This window comes from Mobula birostris, chromosome 3 (assembly GCF_030028105.1).
Source record: "Mobula birostris isolate sMobBir1 chromosome 3, sMobBir1.hap1, whole genome shotgun sequence".
NCBI lineage: Eukaryota > Metazoa > Chordata > Chondrichthyes > Myliobatiformes > Myliobatidae > Mobula > Mobula birostris.
In genome coordinates, this window is record NC_092372.1 from 181918596 (window position 1) to 181942060 (window position 23465).

At 39.7% G+C, this 23465-nt stretch overlaps 1 protein-coding gene across 4 annotated transcripts in view; it reads left to right on the plus strand.

The window, feature by feature from the left end:
- LOC140194765 (signal transducing adapter molecule 1-like) overlaps nucleotides 1-22874 on the plus strand; it is an 89164-nt gene extending 66290 nt beyond the window's left edge. For 2 of the 4 annotated variants that reach the window (XM_072252036.1, XM_072252039.1), the window contains 10 exons: nucleotides 1241-1387; nucleotides 1543-1633; nucleotides 2276-2465; nucleotides 4313-4407; nucleotides 4656-4744; nucleotides 5131-5218; nucleotides 12828-12882; nucleotides 15392-15545; nucleotides 15980-16158; nucleotides 21068-22874. In XM_072252036.1, the coding sequence (XP_072108137.1) occupies nucleotides 1241-1387; nucleotides 1543-1633; nucleotides 2276-2465; nucleotides 4313-4407; nucleotides 4656-4744; nucleotides 5131-5218; nucleotides 12828-12882; nucleotides 15392-15545; nucleotides 15980-16158; nucleotides 21068-21263 (1284 nt within the window). In that variant the 3' untranslated portion in view covers nucleotides 21264-22874. The remainder of the gene's footprint in view (nucleotides 1-1240; nucleotides 1388-1542; nucleotides 1634-2275; nucleotides 2466-4312; nucleotides 4408-4655; nucleotides 4745-5130; nucleotides 5219-12827; nucleotides 12883-15391; nucleotides 15546-15979; nucleotides 16159-21067) is intronic. The other 2 variants (XM_072252037.1, XM_072252038.1) reach the window with 2 other exon arrangements.
- Nucleotides 22875-23465: the final 591 nt, after the last annotated feature.

Consider the following 23465-nt stretch of genomic DNA (forward strand, 5'->3'; position numbering starts at 1 on the left):
AGAAACACCAAGTGATTGGTGAAACTTAGAGGGGGAGGGATGAAGCAGAGCGAGGAAGTTGATTGGTGAAAGAGACAGAAGACCGTGGAAGAAAGAAAAAAGGGGGGGGAGGAGCACCAGAGGGAGGCGATGGGCGGGCATGGAGATAACATGAGAGACTTCATCATTTCTCATCCCCTTGTCCTTCTCTCATGTTATCTCCTTGCCCACCCATCGCCAATCAACTTCCTGGCTCTGCTTCATTCCACCCCCCACCCCACCCCAGGTTTTACCTATCACCTGATGTTTCTCTCTCCCCTCCCCCCACCTTTCAAATCTACTCCTCAGCTTTTATCTCTCCAGTCCTGCTGAAGAGCTTCGGCCCAAAACGTTGACTGATTTTTTTTTATAGATGTTGCCTGGCTTGCTGAGGTCCCGCAGCATATTTTGTGTGTGTGTTGCTCAGATTTCCAGCATTTGCAGATTTTCTCTTGTTTCTGCACTCAGTGGTTACAGCTTGTTGATCTCCTTCTCTTATTAAGGCCCATTTATTGTAGAGATGTAGATTGTTGTTTTTAATTTTACAATTGTCAGATCCATGGGAGAATCTATAACAGTATCAAGATGTACTTCTGGAACTAGCCTAATACTTCACATAAAGTCCCTCATGTTGAAACAGTGGCAATACACTGTTACTTAAATAATCAGTACCTTGGCCTTTTTACTCAGCACAGCTCTTTTTCTTCCCCAGAGGGTTATGTGCTTCTATTAATATTATTTCATACAATTTCTGTTTGTAGGCTTAACTATCCAAGGTGAGTAATTTAAAATAGAGCAGAATTTTCCTTTTGTTTTGAATATGTTTCTCTACCAGTGAGTGAAGTGTGAGTCAACAAAATATTTTACGATAAAATATTGGATGAGGTTTAGAAGTGGGCATTCTTTCAAAAAGACTCATTTGTTTTTCTGTTCCAAAAAATCTTTAACTGTGCATTTCTGCAAATTTTGGCCAAATTTTAAGGGATTATTTAAAGCAAATAGTGCAGCACTTATTATAATTTAACTGGGATAATGAATTGTGGGTTTCTACAAATTGTATTAAAGGAAGAGTCACTTAAGCAATGAAAGTAATTTGATCTGTTTAGTCACTGCAGGATATTGAAGAGCTCGGTTTGACAAAGGTCAGAAAATATTTTCCTTTTGAAGATAAAACAGTAATTTAGAATGAGTCTTGATGATCTGTAATCAATTTTTATTTCAGGGACACCCAAAAGTCTGTGAAAAGCTTAAAGCCCTCATGGTAGAATGGGCTGAGGAATTTAAGAATGACCCCCAACTTAGCCTTATATCCGCAATGATAAAAAACTTGAAGGAACAAGGAGTTACATTTCCTGCTGTAGGTTCTCAGGTAATGTAATTTGTTTCTGCAAGAGTTGCCAGCTGTATAGGTCAAGATTTCTCATCAGCTCACTGTTAATAGAATTTATGAAGATTAATTCTGTTGATTTTACATCAATTTTTTGTTAATAGTATTGTTTATTTCTAACTCTGTGATTATGACAGGCTGCAGAACAAGCAAAAGCAAGTCCTGCTCTGGTAGCCAAGGACCCCAACGTAACAGCAAACAAAAAAGAGGAGGAGGACTTGGCAAAAGGTCAGTATATTCTCTGCCTATGTAATAGATAAATTTAGAAATACACACTTCTCTGTTTATTGGTAGGAGTTGTCAGCACAATTTTGTTTTAGATAGATCAAAAATAATTAAACTTGTTCAGCATATTTAATGCAGAGCAATGTCCTAAAACATTTCAGTATAGTTTAGACTAATATTAAAGCAGAAGCTAATGGGGAAAATCTCACCAACATGTCTAAAACAATTCAAAAGCAAAGCTGTGGAGAATAAAACGTGTAGAAATGAAGAAAGATGTGACGAATCCCAAAATAATAGTTGTCGCAACTGCACTACCAGCCTTTACAAGGTTGTGACAGTGGTCACCTAAAACCTGTCTTGACATCAAAGTCCTGAAGATCGGAAGTCTGGAATAGATTTAACGTGGGCATACATATAAGAAGGAGTTAAATAGGAGCATGAGAATAAACAGATGGAAAAATACTCACTTGTGCTGTTTTAATTTTTCACCATTTGTTTTCCTACATGGTAATTGTAAATTACAACAAATATGGAGTTATCATCTAATAACTATCAGCTTGAACTATAGCAGACCTGAATCTGAGAAGACAAAAAAACCTGCCTGGTTTTATTGAGCTATATTTCAGCATCTGCTGCCTTTTATAGCTATTGAATTATCGTTGAAAGAACAAAAACAGCAGCAGACCATGGTTTCCAGTCTGTATCCAAGCACATCAAGCCTTACCACCAGCAAACCTGAAGGACGGAAGGTGCGAGCCATATATGACTTTGAAGCTGCTGAAGATAATGAGCTCACCTTTAAAGCTGGAGAAATAATTACTATCCTAGATGACAGGTATATGGAAATAATTTTCCTTCCTTATTATGAACATTAAATACTGGATGCAATTTATCTTAACCCTTCAATATATAGTTCTGTGCAAATTATTAAATAGAGACAAAGTAGATGTTTGGGTAATTAAATATGTTAAGAGTATACAGTGGCATGCAAAAGTTTGGGCACCCCAGTCAAAATTTCTGTTACTGTGAATAGCTAAGCGAATAAAAGATGACCTGATTTCCAAAAGGCATAAAGTTAAAGATGACACATTTCTTTAATATTTCAAGCAAGATTACTTCTTTTATTTCCAGCTTTTACCGTTTCAAAATAACAAAAAAGGAAAAAGGCCCAAAGCAAAAGTTTGGGCACCTTGCATGGTCAGTACTTAGTAACACCCCCTTTGGCAAGTATCACAGCTTGTAAATGCTTTCTGTAGCCAGCTAAGAGTCTTTCAATTCTTGTTTGGGGGATTTTCACCCATTCTTCCTTGCAAAAGGCTTCTAGTTCTGTGAAATTCATGGGCCGTCTTGCATGCACTGCTCTTTTGAGGTCTATCCACAGATTTTCGATGATGTTTAGGTCGGGGAACTGTAAGGGCCATGGCAAAACCTTCAGCTTGCACCTCTTAAGATAGTACATTGTGGATTTTGAGGTGTGTTTAGGATCATTATCCTGTTGTAGAAGCCATCCTCTTTTCATCTTCAGCTTTTTTACAGACGGTGTGATGTTTGCTTCCAGAATTTGCTGGTGGTTAATGGAATTCATTCTTCCCTCTACCAGTAAAATGTTCCCCGTGCCACTGGCTGCAAAACAAGCCCAAAGCATGTTCTTAACAGTTGGAGAGGTGTTCTTTTCGTGAAATTCTGCACCCTTTTTTCTCTAAACATACCTTTGCTCATTGCGACCAGTAAGTTCTATTTTAACTTCAGTCCACAGGGCTTGTTTTCAAAATGCATCAGGCTTGTTTAGATGTTCCTTTGCAAACTTCTGATGCTGAATTTTGTGGTGAAGGCGCAGGAAAGGTTTTCTTCTGATGATTCTTCCATGAAGGTCGCTGCACAGTGGAACATTGCACCACCACTCCAGGGTCTGCTAAGTTTTCCTGAAGGTCTTTTGCAGTCAGACGGGGGTTTTGATTTGCCTTTCTAGCAATCCTACGAGCAGTTCTCTTGGGAAGTTTTCTTGGTCTTCCAGACCTCAACTCGACCTCCACCGTTCCTGTTAACTACCATTTCTTAATTACATTACGAACTGAGGAAACGGCTACCTGAAAATGCTTTGCTACCTTATTTTAGCATTCTCCTGCTTTGTGGGCATCATTTATTTTAATTTTCAAAGTGCAGGCAGCTGCTTAGAGGAGCCCATGGCTGCTGATTGTTGGGACAAGGTTTGAGGAGTCAGGGTATCTATAAAGCTTTGAAATTTGCATACCAGGCCTTTCATAACGATGACTGTGAACAAGCCATAACCCTAACAAGCTAACAAGTTCTGAGACCTTGGTAAAATTTATCTGAGAGCTCAAATCTTTTGGGGTGCCCAGACTTTTGCATGGTGCACCTTTTTTTCACTCTGAAATTGTACAAAACAGAAATAATACACTAATCTTGCTTAAAATGTTAAAAAGAATGTTTCATCTTTAACTCTATGACTTTTGGAGATCAGTTTGTCTTCTACTCACTTAACTATTCACAGTAACAGAAATTTTGACCAGGAGTGCCCAAACTTTTGCATGCCACTGTATCTATGTAATTCAGTGAATAACTGTTGAAATAGTTTTATAGATGTACAATATTCAATGGGATAATGATTTAGGATGATCAGTACTGATCTGCTGTAACCCTTTGTTCATCAATGTTCAATAGTGATCCAAATTGGTGGAAAGGTGAAACATATCAAGGTATTGGATTATTCCCATCCAATTTTGTGACAGCAGACTTAACAGCGGAACCAGAGATGTGTAAGTAATTATTATATGTTAAATAAGTTCAATGGTGGTTTTTGTGCTTTAAGAATAAAGTATTTTATAAGCACTACATTTTAATTTACTAGGTGTATTGAGATGACAGACTTTGTGCACAGTATATTAATGGTCGCAGATAAAAATATCCTCTCAATTTGTGAACTTTGATTAAAAAGTCAATTATTATGCGTTTTCATATAATTGTGAACTTTGGCTGATACTAATACTAGGATTGTTTTTCACAGTGAAAACTGAGAAGAAAACGGTACAATTTAGTGATGATGTACAAGTTGAAACTCTGGAACCAGAACCTGAGCCAGTTTTTATCGATGAAGTAAGTGATCTACAGGCTTTAATGAAGTAGATGACAGACCATTTTCTTGCTTGTTTATTTATATCCTCTGTTGGATATACCCCTCTATTTGATGTTTTAAACCATTTAAGTTGAGGCACCAACTAGCTGCCAATCATCAGAAAATAAACTCTGTATTTCAGGCCTCATCCTCTAACTCAGGGGTTCCCAACCTTTTTTATGCCGTGGGCCAAACCATTAATCATGGGTCTGTGGCTCCCAGGTTAGGAACCCCTGTTAACTCAACTAATTGTCAACCGTTGTCATAAGATATAACCTCAATTCTGTCAACTTTCCCTGTTCCACTAATTTCTTGTACATACTTTATCAAAAGCTAATTTCCTTTCTCTTTTTGTGAACTTCACTAGGAAAAGATGGATCATCTATTACAGACATTGCAGAGTGCTAACCCCACTGACGGTCAGCCAGACCCAGCAGATCTACTGCATCTAGAAGGTAGGAAAGCTCTGTGTTCCTGGCTGTAGTTGCCTCATCATGCACCATTAACGTAAATGGACAACTTACAAGTATGTTATTTTTTGGATAATGAAGTATTGATTTGATGGAGATTTTAAACTTGCGTCTGAATAAATTTCACACTAAGCCATAGAGGTGTTGGATCTGAGGACCAGTAACTTGAGAGAAGACTCTGGCTGTTTTAACAATAGAATGGAAATGAAGATTGGCAACATGGAGCGATCTGAGACCAAGAATGAGAAAAATGGGTCTGCTTGCAGTTTGAGAGCTTCAGTGACGGATGAACAGGACTTGATGCACTCTAGAGCACAGCCAGTAGGGTTGGCTTTGTTCATTTGTGCAAGATGAGGTTTGTCATAAGACTCTTTGAACAGATCATCATGATTGAGGGTTTCCATGGCAGATCATTGAAGGACAAGATGGACAATGATTGTAAATAGAACTGATGAAATATTTGTATTCTAGAAGCTTATCTCGGGGTCAAATTGCAAAATGCTGTGGTAAACTCTCAGATAACAGCTAAAGAAAATGATGACTATGGACTAGAATGTGTGATGTGTCATTTATCAAGAGTAATAAATACCAGAGATTTAAGATGAGAGATGCCAAAACTCCTCAGCAAGCCAGTATCATCTGCAGGGGAATATACAGTTAATGTTTTAGATCTCACGGATGTTATGTAACCTGCTGGATATACTCCTTGATTTCTTTCTCATTCCCAAGGATTCAAGTAAATGGTGATACAGTAAAGATAATGAATTTGCATGTTTTCCTTTGATGTCATTAGGGATAGCACACAAAACAAATGAGAAATTGTCACTGAAAGCATGGTGGGGTTCAATGTTTATAATACTGAATCACGTACTGATATAGGGCAAACTTTATTATTTCATGCTGGACTTATTTTACCAATGTTACAAACCTGTGCATGCAGGTTGAGCCTACACCTCTATTTAATAGATTAGATTATGAGGACACTCAGTCCTCGTTTATTGTCATTTAGAAATGCATGCATAAAAAATGATACAATGTTCCTTCAGTATGATATCATAGAAACACAAGACAGACCAAGACTAAAACTGACAAAAACCACATATTTATAACATATAGTTACAACAGTGCAAAGCAATGCCGTAATTTGATAAGAGCAGACCACGGGCACGGTAAAAAATAGATAATTTTTCCCAAATAAGAGAAAATCTGTAGATGCTGGAAATCTGAGCAACACACACAAAATGCTGGAGGAACGCAGTAGACCTGGTAGCATCTATGGAAAAAAGCACAGTCGATGTTTGAGGCCAAAATCCTTCAGCAGGACTGAAGGAAAAAAAGCTGAGGAGTAGATTTGAAAGGTGGGGTGAGGAGAGAGAAACACCAGGCAATAGGTGAGACTTGGAGGGGGAAGGATGAAGCAATAAGCTAGGAAGTTGATTGGTGAAAGGGACAGAAGGCCATGGAAGGAAAAAGGTGTTTTTTTTTCCACTTGCCTTTTTTGACACACATTTAGATGACACGGCTTCAAATTATAAAGTTTATTACATAGGAACATAAACCCTTGGGGATCATCTGTAATCACTTCCATTGGAGGTAAATTATAAAGTTCCGCAAGCTTTCCAAATAAAATATTGTTCTTGCATGCTAGTGGGTTGTAAGGTGGCACATTCCTTCAGGTTCAATCCTGCCCTCTGGTGCTTTCTGTGTGGAGTCTGTATGCTTTCCCTGTGACCATGTGAGTTTACCCCCGGTGCTGTGGTTTCTTCTCAAGTGCCAAAGTACTAGGGCCTATACGGCTTGGCACTGGTGTCGTCGCAGAGCAATGTGTGGTTAAGTGCCTTGCTCAAGGACACACACGCTGCCTCAGCCAAGGCTCGGTCTAGCGACCTTCAAATCACTAGACAAATGCCTTAACTACTTGGCCATGCGCCAACACAACTAATAGCACACAAACAATTATACTACTTCTCGTCAATACTGAGGACACCATTTAAATGATCACCGTCTAACTTCAAAAAAGGTATGTGAACCTGTGGATTAATGCCTTCCACAAAGCTGTTTGGAGTCAGGTGTTCCAATCAATGAGATCAGAGGTGTGGGTTGTAGAGGTGTCCTGCCCTAGGGTTTAAAAAAAAACACACACGCTGTCAGGTTCAGACACAGCCTGCTCTTCTGAAGAGAGATCTGTTTATGTGCACTGTGTCTTGATCAAAGCAACTTTCAGGGAACCTTAGAAGAATTTTAGAGGTGCATGAATTTGGAAAAGGCTACAAAACCATTTCTAAAAACATGAATGTTCATCAGTCCACAGTAAGAGAAATTGTCTACAATTGGAGGAAACTCAGTACTATTGCTGCTCTCCCTAGGAGTGGATATCCTCCAAAGATCACACCAAGAGCACAACGTGCAGTGCTGAAGGAGGTGAAAAGAATCAAAGGTAACTGCAAAAGGCCTTCCGAAATCTCAAGAATTTGCTAAAGTCTCTGTTCATGCGTCTACGATAAGAAAAACACTGAACAAGAATAGTGTTCATGGAAGGACACCATGAAGGAAACCGTTGCTCTCCAAAACAAACATTGCTGCAAATCTCAAGTTTGCAAAAGACCATCTAGATGTTCCACAATGCTTCTGGGACAATGTTCTGTGGACAAATGAGACAAAACTTGAACTTTTTGGCAGGAAGGCACACTGCTATGTTTGGAGGAGAAAAGGTACTGCACACCAACACCAAAACCTCATCCCAATTGTGAAGCATGATAGAAGGAGCATCTGGTTTGTGGCTGCTTTGCTGTCTCAGGGCCTGGACAGCTTGCAGTCGCCGAGGGGACAATGAATTTAAAATTGTATCAAGACATTTTACAGAAGAATGTCAGAGTGGCGGTCCATCACCTCAAGCTTAATAGAAGTTGGATGATGCAACAAGACAATGATCCAAAAGATGAGTAAATCAACAACAGAATGGTTTTTTTAAAAAAAAAAGAAAATTTGTGTTTTGGAATGGCCAAGTCAGAGTCCAGACCTTAACCCAATTGAAGAGAGCTGTTCATCCAAGGTACCTCAGAGATATTGATGAACTGTAACAGTTTTGTGTAGAAGAATGGTCTAAAATTCCTCTTTGCCCTTGTAGAAGTCTGATCGGTAGCTACAGGAAACGTTTGGTAGAGGTTATTGCTGCTAAAGGTGGTTCTACCAGTTATTAAATACAAGGGTTCACATACTTTTCCGATTGAATTGAATTTACTTTATTTCTTGTATCCTTCACAAACATGAGTAAAAATCTTTACGTTACGTCTCCATCTAAATATGCAATTATAGTAACTTAATAATTTATGATAAATAGAACAGTCAACGTAATATAAGAGTACACTCAAGTCAGTGTGAGTTAATGCAAAAAACGTGTAATTGCAAAAGGTTCACAAACTTTTTGTAACATATAAGGCATTGGTCAGATCACACTAGGAGTGTTGTGAACCGTTTCGGGCCTCTTTTCTAAGAAAAGATATGCTGGTGTTGGAAATGGTCCAGAGGAGATTAATGGATATGAAAGGCTTAACAAGTCTGTGTGGCTAGGTATAGTTAAAATGCCAACTATAAATTTGCAGATGATACATTGTTGGCAGAATTTCAGATGGTGACGAAAGGGCATACAGTAGCGAGCTATCTCGCACTTAACATCGGCAAAGAGCTGATTGTGGACTTCAGAAAGGATAGGATGAGGGAACACAAACCAGCCCTCATAGAGGGAGGAGGTGGAGAGAGTGAGCAATTTCAAGTTCCTGGGTGTCTATATCTGTGAGGACCTAACCTGGATGTAACATATTGATGCAGCCATAATGAAGGTGAGGAAGCTGCTATATTTCATTAGGAACTTGAGACTGGGTTTGTCAACTAAAGCACTCAAACTTCTACAGTTATACCATGGAGAGCATTCCGAATGGTATGGGGGTCGGGGGTGGGCTACTGCACAAGATCGAGAAGTTAGTCAGCCCCATCGTGGATACTTGCCTCCGCAGTATTCAAAACATTTTCAAGGAACGATGCCTTAGGAAGGCGGCGTCCACCATTAAGGATCCCCACTAGCCAGGACATGCCCTGATATGACACTGGTAATGTCGGGAAGGAGGTACAGAAGCCTGAAGGCACTCAGCAATTCAGGAACAGCTTTTTCCCCTCTGCCATCTGATTTCTAAATGGACATTGAATCCATGAACGCCACCTCATACTTTTCTATTTCTGTTTTTTTTTTGTACTACTGATTTTAAACTTAACTAGACATGCATGCTTGCTGTAACTCAGTTTTTTCCTCTATATTTATCATGTATTTCAGTGTACTGCTGCCATAAAGTTAAAAAATTTTCACAACATGTACCAGGGATATTAAATCTCATTCTGATTCTGACATAGGAAGTGCGTTTGGCTTTGGGACTGTACTTGGAGTTTAGAAGAATTGGAAGGTGGGTGTTGGGGGGGGATTCTCCTTGAAACCTATTGAGTATTGCAAGGCCTTAGATAGAATAGATATGGAGAGGATGTTTCCCATGATAGGGGCATCTAGGACCAGATAGCACACATCCATTTAGAACAGAGATGTAGAGGAAATTCATGGAAGCTAAGTCATTGGGCATATTTAAAGCAGAAGTTGATGGGTTCTTGATTAGTTATGGTGTCAAAGGTTATGGAGAAAAGGCAGGAGAATGGGGTTGAGAGGTATAGTAAATAGGCCACGATGGAATTGCAGAGCAGACTGGATGGCCTAATTCTGCTCCTATTTCTGATGGTCTTTCTATTCATCGACATTCCTTAGTGCCCTAACATTTACTCGGTATGTCCTGCCCCATTTGACTTCCCAAAATATGTCTGAATTAAATTGCTTTTGCCAATGCTGCACCGACCTTTCTATACAATCTATATCCTCTCTTAGCCTTGAACGACTGTGCTTCCTTGCCATCCACAACAACATCAGTGTTTGCAGAATACCTCCTATGTTCACAATGAAATATTTGTCCTCCCTGAAAGTCATCCATCTTCTTTCTCTGTCTGTGACTAACTCACTGATCATGCTATCTACAATGTGTTCCCCATCTTGGATACTCTGTAGTGAGTCTAACCGCAGCTCAAACTGCAATGTATTCAGATAGGAGCTGCAGTGGGATACATTTCTTGCAAACAGCAGAAACGTTGGAAATGTCTCTGATCTCCCACATCTTGCAGGATGAGTGTACCACTGCACTAACTCCCGTATCCTTCATTACCAGATCTTTCTACGAATAAAGGAAAAATTAATTTAAACTGATCACTAATCGGCCTCATTACTGAAACCCATCACTCAGCAAAGCCTGCCCTGTACCTATGCAGCCCTTCACAGAGACTGATATAAAGTATGTATGTGTGCAATTCATCTGCCTTTTTCATTTTTGATAATTAATTGCCTAGAGTTGCTTTCTGCTGGATCAAAGTGCTCTTATTTAAAGACTCCTTTTGTCCCCTTTATAGATTGCCATCTGACCTTATCTTGTACTCTTAACACTTAATTCATTATTAATCTCTTTGCCATTATATTGTCCAATCTTATGACCTGCTTATCTTAAAGCAATTATGTGCTTTTTTTTAAAGTTCATTGCTATCTTTAACCATCCCACTTGTTGAATCCTTCTTTGCAGTTCTTCTTTGATGAAATTTATCAGTTTATTCTGAAAGGTGCCCTTAAATATCTACTGTTAATTAACAGACAGATCCCATGACTTAATTATCCATTTTGCATCAATTCTACTTTCAGAGCTCTATAATTTCCCACATTTAAGGATAATATTCAATGTCATGGTCCCATTCTTCTCCCACTGAGACCAAATGCAAATTGTAAGTGTAGTATAATTGTTGCTGCTTAGAATGCTTTCACAATCAGGTCATGAACTCCTAATTTGTTGCACAAAGCCAAATCTAATGTAGCCTGTGCTCTGTTAATCAGTTAGGTTTTTGTTCAGTATTTACAGACATCCCAACTCTCCCAGAAGTTCCGAGAGTCTCCCGCATATCGATAGTGGCTCCCTGACGCCTGGAAATTATATGCAATATCCCAGAAATAGATTTTTTTGAGAGGGAGAGCGAGCATCCTGATTGGTCTCTGTTCGTGCTAGGACTGGTCCCCAACCACCGGGCCGTGAGGAAACGATATGATTTGGCGATATGAGTCAGCTGCACCTTTCCTCATTCCCTGTCACGCACTGTTGAATTTTAACACGTGCACGGTCATCAGTGACCCAAGACGTGCAAAGGAATGTCCCCGGTGAATCATCCATGTCAGTGCAGGAAAAAGATCAACTCCTCGAGCTTGCAAATGACGGTGGGCTGAAAAGTATGTTTGACATAACATCTCTGCCGGCATTCTGGATTAAAGTCAAGGCTGAATATCCTGAGATAGCCACGAAAGCACTGAAAAAGTTGCTGCCATTTCCAACATATCTCTGCGAAGCGGAGTTTCCTGCAATGAATGCAACGAAAACTAAATTGCGGGATAGACTGGACATAAGGAACCCCCTTCGAGTATCGCTGTCTCCCATCACCCCTCAATGGGACCACCTTGTTGCAGGGAAACAAGCCCGGGGCTCCTACTGATTCAGCGATATTGGTGTGTTGCAATGATTTTACATGTTCATACGAGGAAAATATGCACTGTGTGTTTTAATATCTAAACGTTACTTAAAATGTTATGCTATTGACTTATAAGTGACGTATAATTCAGTGGTCCTCAACCTCCAGGCCGCGAAGAATACAGCGGTGGCTGGAATGCACCCAGCACATCTTTAAGAAAAAAGCCGCAAGAAACAAGCTAATTGATTAGGTGCCGGGTGGCACCTAATCAATTAGCTTGTTTATTTAAGCTTTTTTCTTAAAGATGTGCTAGGTGCATTCTGGCTACTGCTGTACCGCTGCATTCTTTGCGGCCCGGAGGTTTGGGACCACTGTTATAATTGACTTATCACTACGTTCATGCGAGGAAAATATGAGCTGTGTGCTTAATATTAAATTTGTTAGATTAACCCCTTTAGAAACGAAATTGAGTGTATTAGCCACTTACAAGTGCCTTATAGTTGACTTATCACCTATATTCCAGTTGCATTTAACACCCCCACCCCCCAGGTCGGCCGATCCGCCAGAGTATTGTCAATATTAAACCAGTCCGCGCTGCAAAAAAGGTTGGGGACCCCTGATTTAAACTAGCTGGCTAGCTGCCAAGGAGCTACGCTATTGATGTCCTACGTGATGAGGCCAAACTCCCTGTAGAGTTGCTTAAAGTTCTAATAGAATAAACATGATAATATAAGTACATATTTTAATGTCACATTTGCTGCATATACCCAACTTGCTTTACAGATTAGACAAAATCACTAAACAAAGCATTACATACACCCTTGGAGGTGGATTGGCGGGGGGGGGGGGGGTGAGGATATGGGGTTGTGGGGGGGTGGGGGTGCTGCCTCCCTGAAATGAGTTTTTGCAGGTTGGGATGTCTATATTGTCGTAAATAATTATACACTGACTTGTGTGATGTAGTATACTCCTATCTTCCCTATCTTGAATCTTTTTAATTTCCCAGGTATCTGTCACCAAATGGGACCACTTATAGATCAGAAGTTAGAAGAAATTGACAGGTAAAAGTTGTTTTATTTTATTTGTTTATAATGTATATCAGAAGGAGAGAGTATTCCTTGGAGTTCTAAACATTAGGTATGGAGCCCTAGAAATCTCTAGGTTTCACATCAAACATGTGCATGAAAATGCTTTGATTGCCAACTACCACTTTCTCTTGGCTGATGAATTAATAGTCTTGAATGATGAAAATCACTTCAAGGAATCACTGAAATTAGCAAAGGCACTGAATGTAAACTGGGTGGGAGACTTGAGCGTCCATCAATAAAAATGTTGTGAAAGCAGTACTCCTGTCCAGGCCAAGAACTGAAGCTTATAGCCTCAAAATTGGGCCTGCACTAGATGGTGAGGGATGTTGGCCACTTCGCCTGTCCACTGTCAGTGTTGATGCAGGGTTTCATCCTGAAACATTGACAGTTTCTTTTCTCTAGTCACTGGTTCTCTACATGCTGATTTCCTCGAGCAGGTTGTGTGTTGGAAAAATAAACATGCTTGACATAGTTCTTGCTGATCTACCTGTGACAGTGCATCCATTCATAATGGCTCTACTACGGGTGACCACCACACTGGTAGTCTTGTCTCTGTAGTGGGGTCACTAAAATCCTGCCAAGGGGGTTAAACACAGAACAAATTCACCACCTCAAATTTGGGGTTCCAAGAGATGCTGAAAACTTATTATCAATAGCAGAAATGTATCTCATCAGAATCCGTAACCTCATAGTCCACTATTAAAGGTAGGGTATAAACTCCGGTTCATTGACCAGAAGGAGATGTCAGGGTTGTTGTTCGAGATCAATCATCTCAGCCCCAGGACATCACTGCAGGAGTTCTTCCAGACAGTGATTTAGGCTCCAGCATCTCTTGATGATTCATTACGTGGTCAGAAGTAGGGTTGATCACCTTACCTATTTTGATCACACATCTCAAATATGTGACTTTTACTGCCAAAAACTTCAAGGGTATGGAAATACCACCACCATAGTTTCCCTCCAAATCCTAACTTGGAAATACTTTGCCACTTCTTCACTATCTTAATGCTGGAATTCCCCATGCAACAGTACATTGACAATACCTTCACCAGAGGGACTGCCCAGTTCAAAAGAGTGCCGTGGTGAGCTGGTGTCAGCCAATTAGAAATGAGCATTAAATGCTAATGGCATCCAGATCTTAAATAAATGAATAACAAAATGCTGTTTCCACTCATTTTTTGACTCATACTTTTAAAATTTTATGGATTGATAAACATGCTAATCAGAGTAAGCCGAGCACAAGATTGGAATACAGAAATAAGTTGATTGATTATTATTTTACTTTATTATGGAGGTAATCTAAAATCCTCTGTCATACCCTGTAAAACTAAAATACAGGCTGTTACTGGATACCAGCAACTGGTTGCTCAATAATTTAGCTTTTTTTTGTGTCCAAGTATATATTTTTTTTCTCTTCTTCCCAACATTCTTTCATGAGCTATCATATGCTCAGTGTGTTTTGTATTTTACGATACTGATTGAGACTCTCCGTTGGTGGGGGTTGACCATGGATATTGCATCCTAGCAGCCTCTGTGATACATAAGCCAGGGCGGTACGATATGGAGAACATGCTGTTGCCCGTGTAGCAGGCTCACCCTCTCCACACAGCTGATGAATGCAAAGGAACGGCAGAAACTGATACAGTTTGGCATCAGTGGCACCGTAGGAGTTGGCAGTCAGCGTTGAACGCAGCATTGCACTGGCTTATGGACTCCAGCTCTAGATTTTTCCTTTGGGTTTACTCCCAAAGCCTTTGTCATGAATGGGTATAGCTGCAAGGCAGCTGAAATTTGAGATCAGAGTTTTCCTTCTAGATGAGCTGCCAACCATGGCTGATGAGACCCATCTGTCCGAAGCGACTTGTTTAAAGGCACCAATGACCCGCCTTTGCCCCTCTCCTGTCCAGTAGCAATGGTTCCTCTGGGTAAGCCACACGTGAAGGCCTGGAGCTGGACTTGGTTGTCAGAAGCTATTTGAGGTGCCCACCATTGGGAGCATTTAAGCATTTAATAGGTATTGGGAGCTCAGCCCCACAACCCCTCCCCCTGGCAACAACAACCTTGAGGAACAACAATGTTGGTACTTGCCTGAGATTCACAACAGCATCTAAAGCAGTGTCAGGGCTGGCATATTGACATGACCTATGAGAAGTCGTCTTCTCTGTGCACTCTTAACTTTCCTCAACTTTGGCCAGATGCAAAACCGGTATTTTAAAAACAGAATTGTTTCAGCTTTGTCAGAAATAAAATGTGCCATGCTGTCCTATAGATGGTGCCCTTGATACAAATATCTGCTCTGTTCGTGGTCTTTTAATTATTGTGTGAATTATGAAAGGATTCATACTGATTCCATCTCTGGGCAGGAAATATTGCATGGGCTTCTCTCTGAAATGGAGCTTAAATTTATGGCCCATTGGATTTCATTGTACTATTTTAGATCCAGTATGACCTCTTACATCTGTTTACTACTTTCTGGTTTTAGGAAGCATTCTGAACTGTCAGATCTAAATGTGAAAGTGATGGAGGCTCTGTCTTTGTACGCTAAATTGATGAATGAAGATCCTATGTATTCCATGTACACCAAGCTCCCAAATCAGCAGTATTATGTGCAACCATCCTCTGTAGCGGTCTCACAGGTACTTATTGAAAATAAGCTTGCAAATAATTTTTCTTGACATTTTTAAAAATCAAACTTCTGTGAATTCCTTAAAACTGAAAAGAAAAACTATCTGGGCATTTAATGTCCTAGCTGCGATGTCATCAAAGAATTTGACCACCGAAGATTTCTTGCAGCAAATGAAGGATGTGACAACTTTTAACTAATGACTTAAATGTTCTAGAGTTTGAGAATTAAGTGTCTACAATATTGTGAAAAGTTGAAATGCTCTTTGTCATAAAATCTCTGGTCAAATTTATCATTATGACATTACAATAGAAAATATTAGTTGTTTCATGAGAAACAGGGAAGGCAAACTATCAATGGTTTCCCCTGCAAAAGGTAAGATTTTGTTTGCTGCTTTTGGCAACTTTGAACACTCAAAGCTATTTGATGGCATGTACTTGACTTTAGCAGGTATATTCAGGACAGCCTCCTAGTGGCACTTATGTAGTATCTGGAACACCTCAAATGGCTTCAGTCCAGGGTTACAGTCTTGCAGCTGATCACATTCCATCACTTAGTCAGACTGGTCTTCCACCAACAGCAAGCTCAGCTATGTCTACCCAGCAAGCTGTGACACCTTATACTAAGTAAGTATGCATGTGTTGTTCTGTTATCATTTGAATTATTCTGGACCCCTTGCAGAACTAAATGATTTCCAGTAGCTGTGTACATTAACATCTAAACTGAAACTATCTGGTGATAAAATCAATTTATAATTACTTAATCATTATTAACTTGTAGAATAATTTTCTTTGAAAGGAGAAGCCAGTAGTTTCCAGTCATTTAAATAAATCCAGCATTACAGGAGACCCCTAATAAACTTGCCAACAGGAAAAAAAAAATTACAAATGAAGTTCAACATGGATAAATATGAAGTTATAGGTGTTTGGAAGAAGATTAGAGACCTCGTTTATAACTGGGAAGATGAGGTTATTGGTGTGGTAGAGATACAAGAAAACTTGGAGTGGCAGTCAGGGGAAGTTGCACAAGATGACAATTCTGAAAAGAAAGATGATGAACTAAGCCTCGGTAGGATAATGGAGAGCTGAATGTAGTTTCACTAGATCCCACAGGGCAGTTTAGCAAACGCCTATGAGTTCCAAGTAAGTGGCAAACTGGATCCAAAATTTACAGAGTGACAAGTTGCAAAGGATAATGTGATAGCAAGGCTTTTGTAGACCAATATAGTACAGGAACTAAATTGTTCCTTTGGCCCATGATGTGTCAGTCTAATTAAGTTAACAACATCTAATCCCTTCTGCCTGGATATGGTCCACATTCTTCTATTGTCTGTACACTCACCTGCTTATCTAACTACCTATTGAACACCTCCTTTATATCTGCCTCCATCACATTCTGACAGTGCATTCTAGGTACCCACCACTGTATAGTAAAAACAAGACTGCCCCACGTATCTCCTTTTGAATTTTTTCCTCGCTCTTTCTTTAAATGCATGCTCCATCTCAATATACGTTTAAACTCTGGAGAAAAAGCTTTTGACAGTCTATTTTATCCATGCCTTGGATAATTTTTATAAACCTCTTTCAATTCTCCCCTTAAACTCCCTGTGCATGATTCCACATAGCTCGGTAATGGGGGAGAACACAAGTAGAGATTTAGAAGAAATCTAGTATGGAATTTGGAGGAATTTTATTTCCTCAAAAGTTGACACAAATCGTATTATTATGTTGAGAGGAAGTCTGGACAGGTGAATGAGGAAGTGATATATGTAAAATTCTAATAATTGGCATCAATTGCTTGGAAATCAAAGTGATCCAGCATTTGGCTCTCTCATTGTTCTGGAGTGTGAGCAGTGTCTGTGATTGGAGTTGAGGGTCTAGATTGTGTATTATGTGTGTGCTCAAAGTGGGGTCTGCTGAAATCTGCTGGGTTCTATTTTCAGCTCCCTTTATGCTAATCAGTTACTGAAAAAGTTATATCTCTGTGTAACGTACAAAATAAGTGTGATGTGATGGAATAAAGAATTATATAAAAAATATAGTATGGATATCGAATAAATGTATAAATACCAGCATGTTTTACAGTGTAAACAGCAGACAAAATTGTGGTTTAATGTGTTTACAGTGCATTGCAGTGACTGAGGTAACAGATGGTGTGAAGTTTTTCTTTGTTTTAATAGCCCTATAGTGCATTCGTGAAGGGAGCTTTTGGAAAAGGCAATTTGTAGGGTGGGTAATGATGCAGTGAATTTTTTTCTCCCCTGCTTCTTTCTCCTGGACACATGCAAGTACTGCAGTGATGGCAGACTGTAGCCAATTACTTTTTCTAAGTTCATTTGCCATTTCTTTATCCTCGAATGCTACCTTTCCAGCATCATTTTCCAGCGGTCTGATAAACACTCTCCTCTCTTTTATTCTTTATATATATATATGAAAAAAACCTTTGGTATACTCTTTTATATTATTGGTTGGCTTACTTTCATATTTCACTTTTTCTCTCCTTAAGACTCTTTCACTTCTGTTAGTTTTTAAAAGCTTCCCAACCCCCGAATGTCCCACTATTTTCCCAATATTAAATGCTGTCTCTTTTGCTTTCTTGTTATATTCCACTTCCCTTGTCAGCCATAGTTGTGCCATACTACTTCATCTTTAGGGTATACCTATCTTATTTCTTTAAAATCCTCCCAGAAACTTCTGCCATTGCTGTTCTGCTATCATTCCTTCTGGTGTCCCCTTCTAATCAACTATGGGCCAGTTTCTCTTTCATGTGCTCTATAATTCTCTTTTCTGCACTGTAATACCGATACATCTGACTTTAGCTTCTCCCTCTCCAGCTGCAAGGTGAACTCTATCATATTATGATTACTGCTTGCTAAGGGTTCCTTTACCTTAAGCTCCCTAATCAAATCTGGTTCATTACACAACTCCCAATTAGAATAGCTGATCCCTTAGTGGGCTGAATCACAAGCTGCTCTTAAGAAGTCATCTTGTCGGCATTCCCTCTCTTGAGATCCAACACCAACCTGATTTTTCCCAGTCCACCTGCATACTGCAATCCCCCCCCATGACTATTGCAACATTAGCCAGCCGGCGGTGCTGTGGCATCAGCACCGGACTTTGAGGCGAAAAATCCTGAGTTTGTATCAGGTTGGCTGCTTGCATGTTTTCCATCTGTGCTGGGTTGAGTAAGCTAGTAACTTGGCCTTGTATATTTTTAAAAAACTGTCAAATCCTATACAAATGGCAAAAGTGCTTCCTTCTGAGCCACAAGGCATGAAAAGGAGCAACATCGCAATATGGCCCTTTTTACATGCCTTTTATCTCCCAACATAACTTTCATCTCACATTCTGGCTACTCTTCGGAGGGCTGAACCATCTGAATCTATTTCTTGTAGTTTCTTAACTCTTCCCACAAGGATTCTACATCTTCCAATCCTATGTCACCTCTTTCTAAGGGTTTGTTTTCATTTTTTTTTACCAACAGAGTCACCCTTTGCCTGCCTGCTTGTCCTTAGGATACAGTGTGTATCCTTGGATGTTAAACTCCCAGCTATAATTTTCTTTCAGCCATGACTTGGTCATAGCTTCATACATGCTAGTCTCTTGCTATGCCGCAAGATCATCTATCATATTCCGTATGCTGTATACATTCAAATATAACACGCTCAACTCTGTTTTCGTCACCCTTTTCAATTATTCTCCCATGTTACATTTTAATTCGACTGCAATTTTGCCCCATTATCTGTCTGTCCTTCCTCAGTCTCACTACTCAAGTCAGTGTATACTTTCACTCATATACAAACTGCCTCATCTTCCACTCTGTCACTCCAGTTCCCATCCCCCTGTCAAATTAATTTAAACACTCCCCAACAGCTCTAGCAAACCTGCCCACTAGTATTCTGGTTCCTCTTGGGTTCAGATGTAACCCACCCTTTAGTACACGCCATAATTCACCAGAAGTGACCCCAATGATCCAGAAATCTGAAACTACTCCCTGCACCAATTTCTCAGCCACACATTCATCTGCCAAACCATCCTATTCTTACCCTCACTGGCATGTAGCACAAACAGCAACCTAGAGGTTACTATCTTTGAGGCCCTGCTTTTAACTTTCCACCTTACTCCCTATATTATTCCTTCAAGACTTCTTTTCTCTTTTCCTACCTATGTTGTTGGTAACAGTATGTTTCACAACTTCTAGTTGCTCACTCTCCTCCTTTAGAATGGTTTGGAGACGATCTCAGAACATACCATCCGGGTGTCTCTTTCATGTCCACAGAATCTCCTGTCTGCTGCTTTTTATGGAATCCCCTATCACTACTGCACTCCTCTTCTCCCTCGTTGCCTTCTGAGCCACAGCACTAGACTTAGTGACACAGACCAGGTTGCTAGGTCAACGCTCAGTCCCCCAACGGCACCCCCAGCAATATCCAAAGCAGTATACCTATTGTTGAGGGGAATGTCCGGGGGTACCCTGCGCTGTCTGCCTATTCCCTTTTCCTCTCCTGTCAGAGTGGTCATGATGAGTCAATGAGAGAAGACACATTTTTCTTCAAGTTGGTGTGCATCCCCTCCTTTTTGAGGACTTTCAGCTACAAGATGTGATTGCACCAGGACACTAGCTTGTTTACTTCCTGCTGGTACTTGACTTTGTCACCTTCACTGATTAGTCCAATGGTGGTGAAGTCAGCTGAGGCTGTACAGAATATAAATAGTGACTTAAGCTGAAAGGCTAATTTTTCTGTTGTAATATCCTGAATATGAAATATTTTCAATTGAGAGTTACAGTACATGCTTCAGGTTGGTTGTTTCAGTGTGGAACAATTTGTCTGTAACTTTGAACACGAAAGGGTAGACATGATCTACATCACAAGTGGAAATTGTGCCTATAAGAATAGCTGTTTGTGCATTGCTTTTGAAAATTTGTCCCTTTAAACTAAATTTTGAATTCAAGGTGTTTATTCCAAATCAGTAGTAGATTTATGCAGATAAAGTGCAATGAAAATACATAATCTGAAGTACATTAATTGGTGTAACAGTTTTAGGCACAGAGAAATAAAAATGTAACTGCAAATTGAGTAAATATCATTTTGTTTATAATCAAATTTTAACCAAAAACACTGATATCAAAGCATTTGAAACCTAGTGATTATATTACGTTTTAAATGTTTGACTTGCATACATTCACTACTGAATCTTGTCCTTGCATACTTCCATAATCTGTTCACTGAATAGTACTTGGAATAAAATTACTCTAAAAGCAAGTATCTAACTTTTGTCATTAATACCATTTAAATGTAGCTTGTCACTAGTTTGGTCAGTTAAATTTCATCAGTTGTTTATAGTATTCAGCCATCTTTTCCAAAGTGGAAGTTTGCATGGGGAACTGTGGATATCGTCAGGGGTACGGACCCACATTCTTCAAATGGCTGTGGTTGAGGCATTTAGCACATTACACATCTATCTTAGCTGTTTACCTTGCATTGTAAATAGAGCCCAGGTTTTAAAACTCAATTCAATTTTTTCTCTCTTTCAGTGCTATGGCTGCAAGTTCATACATAAGTCAGGCACCTGTCTATAGTCAAACTCCCCCTTCAAATGTCGACATCTCTAGTTATCAGTGTACAGGTTTAAATGGACAACAGATACCAAGCTACAGTGTTTCCTCGACAGCACATGGCCAAGAGTCTAGCAGTCAACAATCACCTTACTCACAGAAAGCACTTCTATAGAGGATATGACATTTCTCATCAGTTTTGTCCTTTAACTATTAACCCTTAATGCTGGTTGAGAATAAACAGGCAGTGCTTTAATTCACAGCAATTAAAATATCATCAATATGCACCAGTTGCACTGAACTTTTGTTTCTTCAAGCAGAACCACCTAATACTAAAGAAGGACAAGTGGTAAGATACCCCTGAAGAAGTATCATGATGTCCCATTTCATGGGATAAAATGGAACTGATAGCTGTTGTGTACATAATGTTGGTTTATTGCATTAGTATTAAATTTGATAGCCATAAGTGAAAATGTGAAGATAAACTGTTGCAGTTGATATAGAAATTTAATTCATGGTGGATTTCAAATTAGATTATCAATTTTTCTAGTAATTTTAATTTATATATATTTAAAATAGATAATGTTTCATCATCCTTATGATGTGAAGGATCAAATCTACATTGCCACATTTTGCACTCTGATGAAAAAAAAAGGCCGCCTAGATGCCTGCAATGATGTTTTGCTCATTCTGGTCTAAAAGAGGAAGCCCAAATGAGTTATAGGACTTTCTATGCATTTTGTTTTGCTCCTTTTTCACCTCCAGTGATTCTGCTTTGGCTTCTTTGTTTTAAACATTGTTATAACCTGTTTTTTATAAAATTTATCTTATTCACCATATGCCTAACCTAACTTAAAATGGAATTTATTTTTCAAATGAAGAGTCAGAAACTTATTTGTGACTCATTACAACCATCTGCAGTTTAATGCTCAGCAATATAATGGACTGCCTTCATATAATGCTTTGGACGATTGCATCCTCCAAATCTTCATTTTCATTGTAACATTCAAGATGATTGTCGATACTCTAACAAGTTAGGAATTTGAAGGTAGTGAAATCGTTTCGTTTTCACTCCTGGCTGTATCTGGCATCTCCAAGCCTGAACTTTTGAAACAAAACAGTTCTAAATTGTGTTACTGCTTATTTCTTGCCAACTATCAGTGACAGAAATCACTGCTTTTTGAAAACAAACACATGCAATTGATGCTATAATAAAAACTGTTCACTTTATTTACCATGTGTCTTAATGGCCACACAAGTGCACACGACTGATGCTATTTAGAATATTCAGCAGTGCCTCCTGTCCCAGTCAAGTGGCACAGTGTCCCAAATAAATGAAGGGAATCCAGGCTATTTTCTTGATTAGTTTTGTTCTTTAAGAGTTAACCCAAATAAAGTGGCTGCTCCGATTATCCAGAATCCACTGAACTAGTGACTTTTTCCATGTAATTCTAGGTCCAAATGCCTACCCACCAAAGACAAAGCAATGAAGCAAAATCTGCTCTTAATACTGTTTTGTAATTGGAGTCAATCCTTTTTAATTGATTGGGGTTGTCGGATCTTAATGCTTTTGCAATAGCTGGAAAAGGTGATCTTTAGAATTTAATTGATAGTATTCCAGTACTAATTTTCTTGGCCAACTGAATTCTGTCACTGACTTAAAGTGCAAACACGAGGAAATCTGCAGATGCTGGAAATTCAAGCAACACACAAAATGCTGGTGGAATGCAGCAGGCCAGAGAGCATCTATAGGAAGAAGCACAGTCGACATTTCAGGCTAAGACCCTTCGTCGGGACTAACTGAAAGAAGAGATAGTAAGAGATTTGAAAGTGGGAGAGGGAGATCAAAAATGATAGGAGAAGACAGGAGGGGAAGGGATGGAGCTAAGAGCTGGAAAGTTGATTGGCAAAAGGGATACAAGGCTGGAGAAGGGAGAGGATCATGGGACGGGAGGCCTAGGGAGAAAGAAAGGGGGAAGGGAGCACCAGAGGATGGGGAGCAGGTAAGGAGTTATTATGAGAGGGACAGAGAGAAAAAAGGGAAAAAAAATTAAATCAATAAATAAGGGATGGGGTAAGAATGGAAGGAGGGGCATTAACAGAAGTTAGAGAAGTCAATGTTCATGCCATCAGGTTGGAGGCAACCCAGACGGAATATAAGGTGTTGTTCCTCCAACCTGAGTGTGGCTTCGTCTTTATCAACCACAATTCAGGGCCCCAGAGAGTCCTTCCAGGTGAGGCGACACCACCGCTGAGTTGGCTGGCGTGATATACTGCGTCCGGTGTTCCCGGTGCAGCCTTCTATAGGTGAGACCCGACGAAGACTGGGAGACCATTTCGCTGAACACCTACGCTCTGTCCGCCAGAGAAAGCAGGA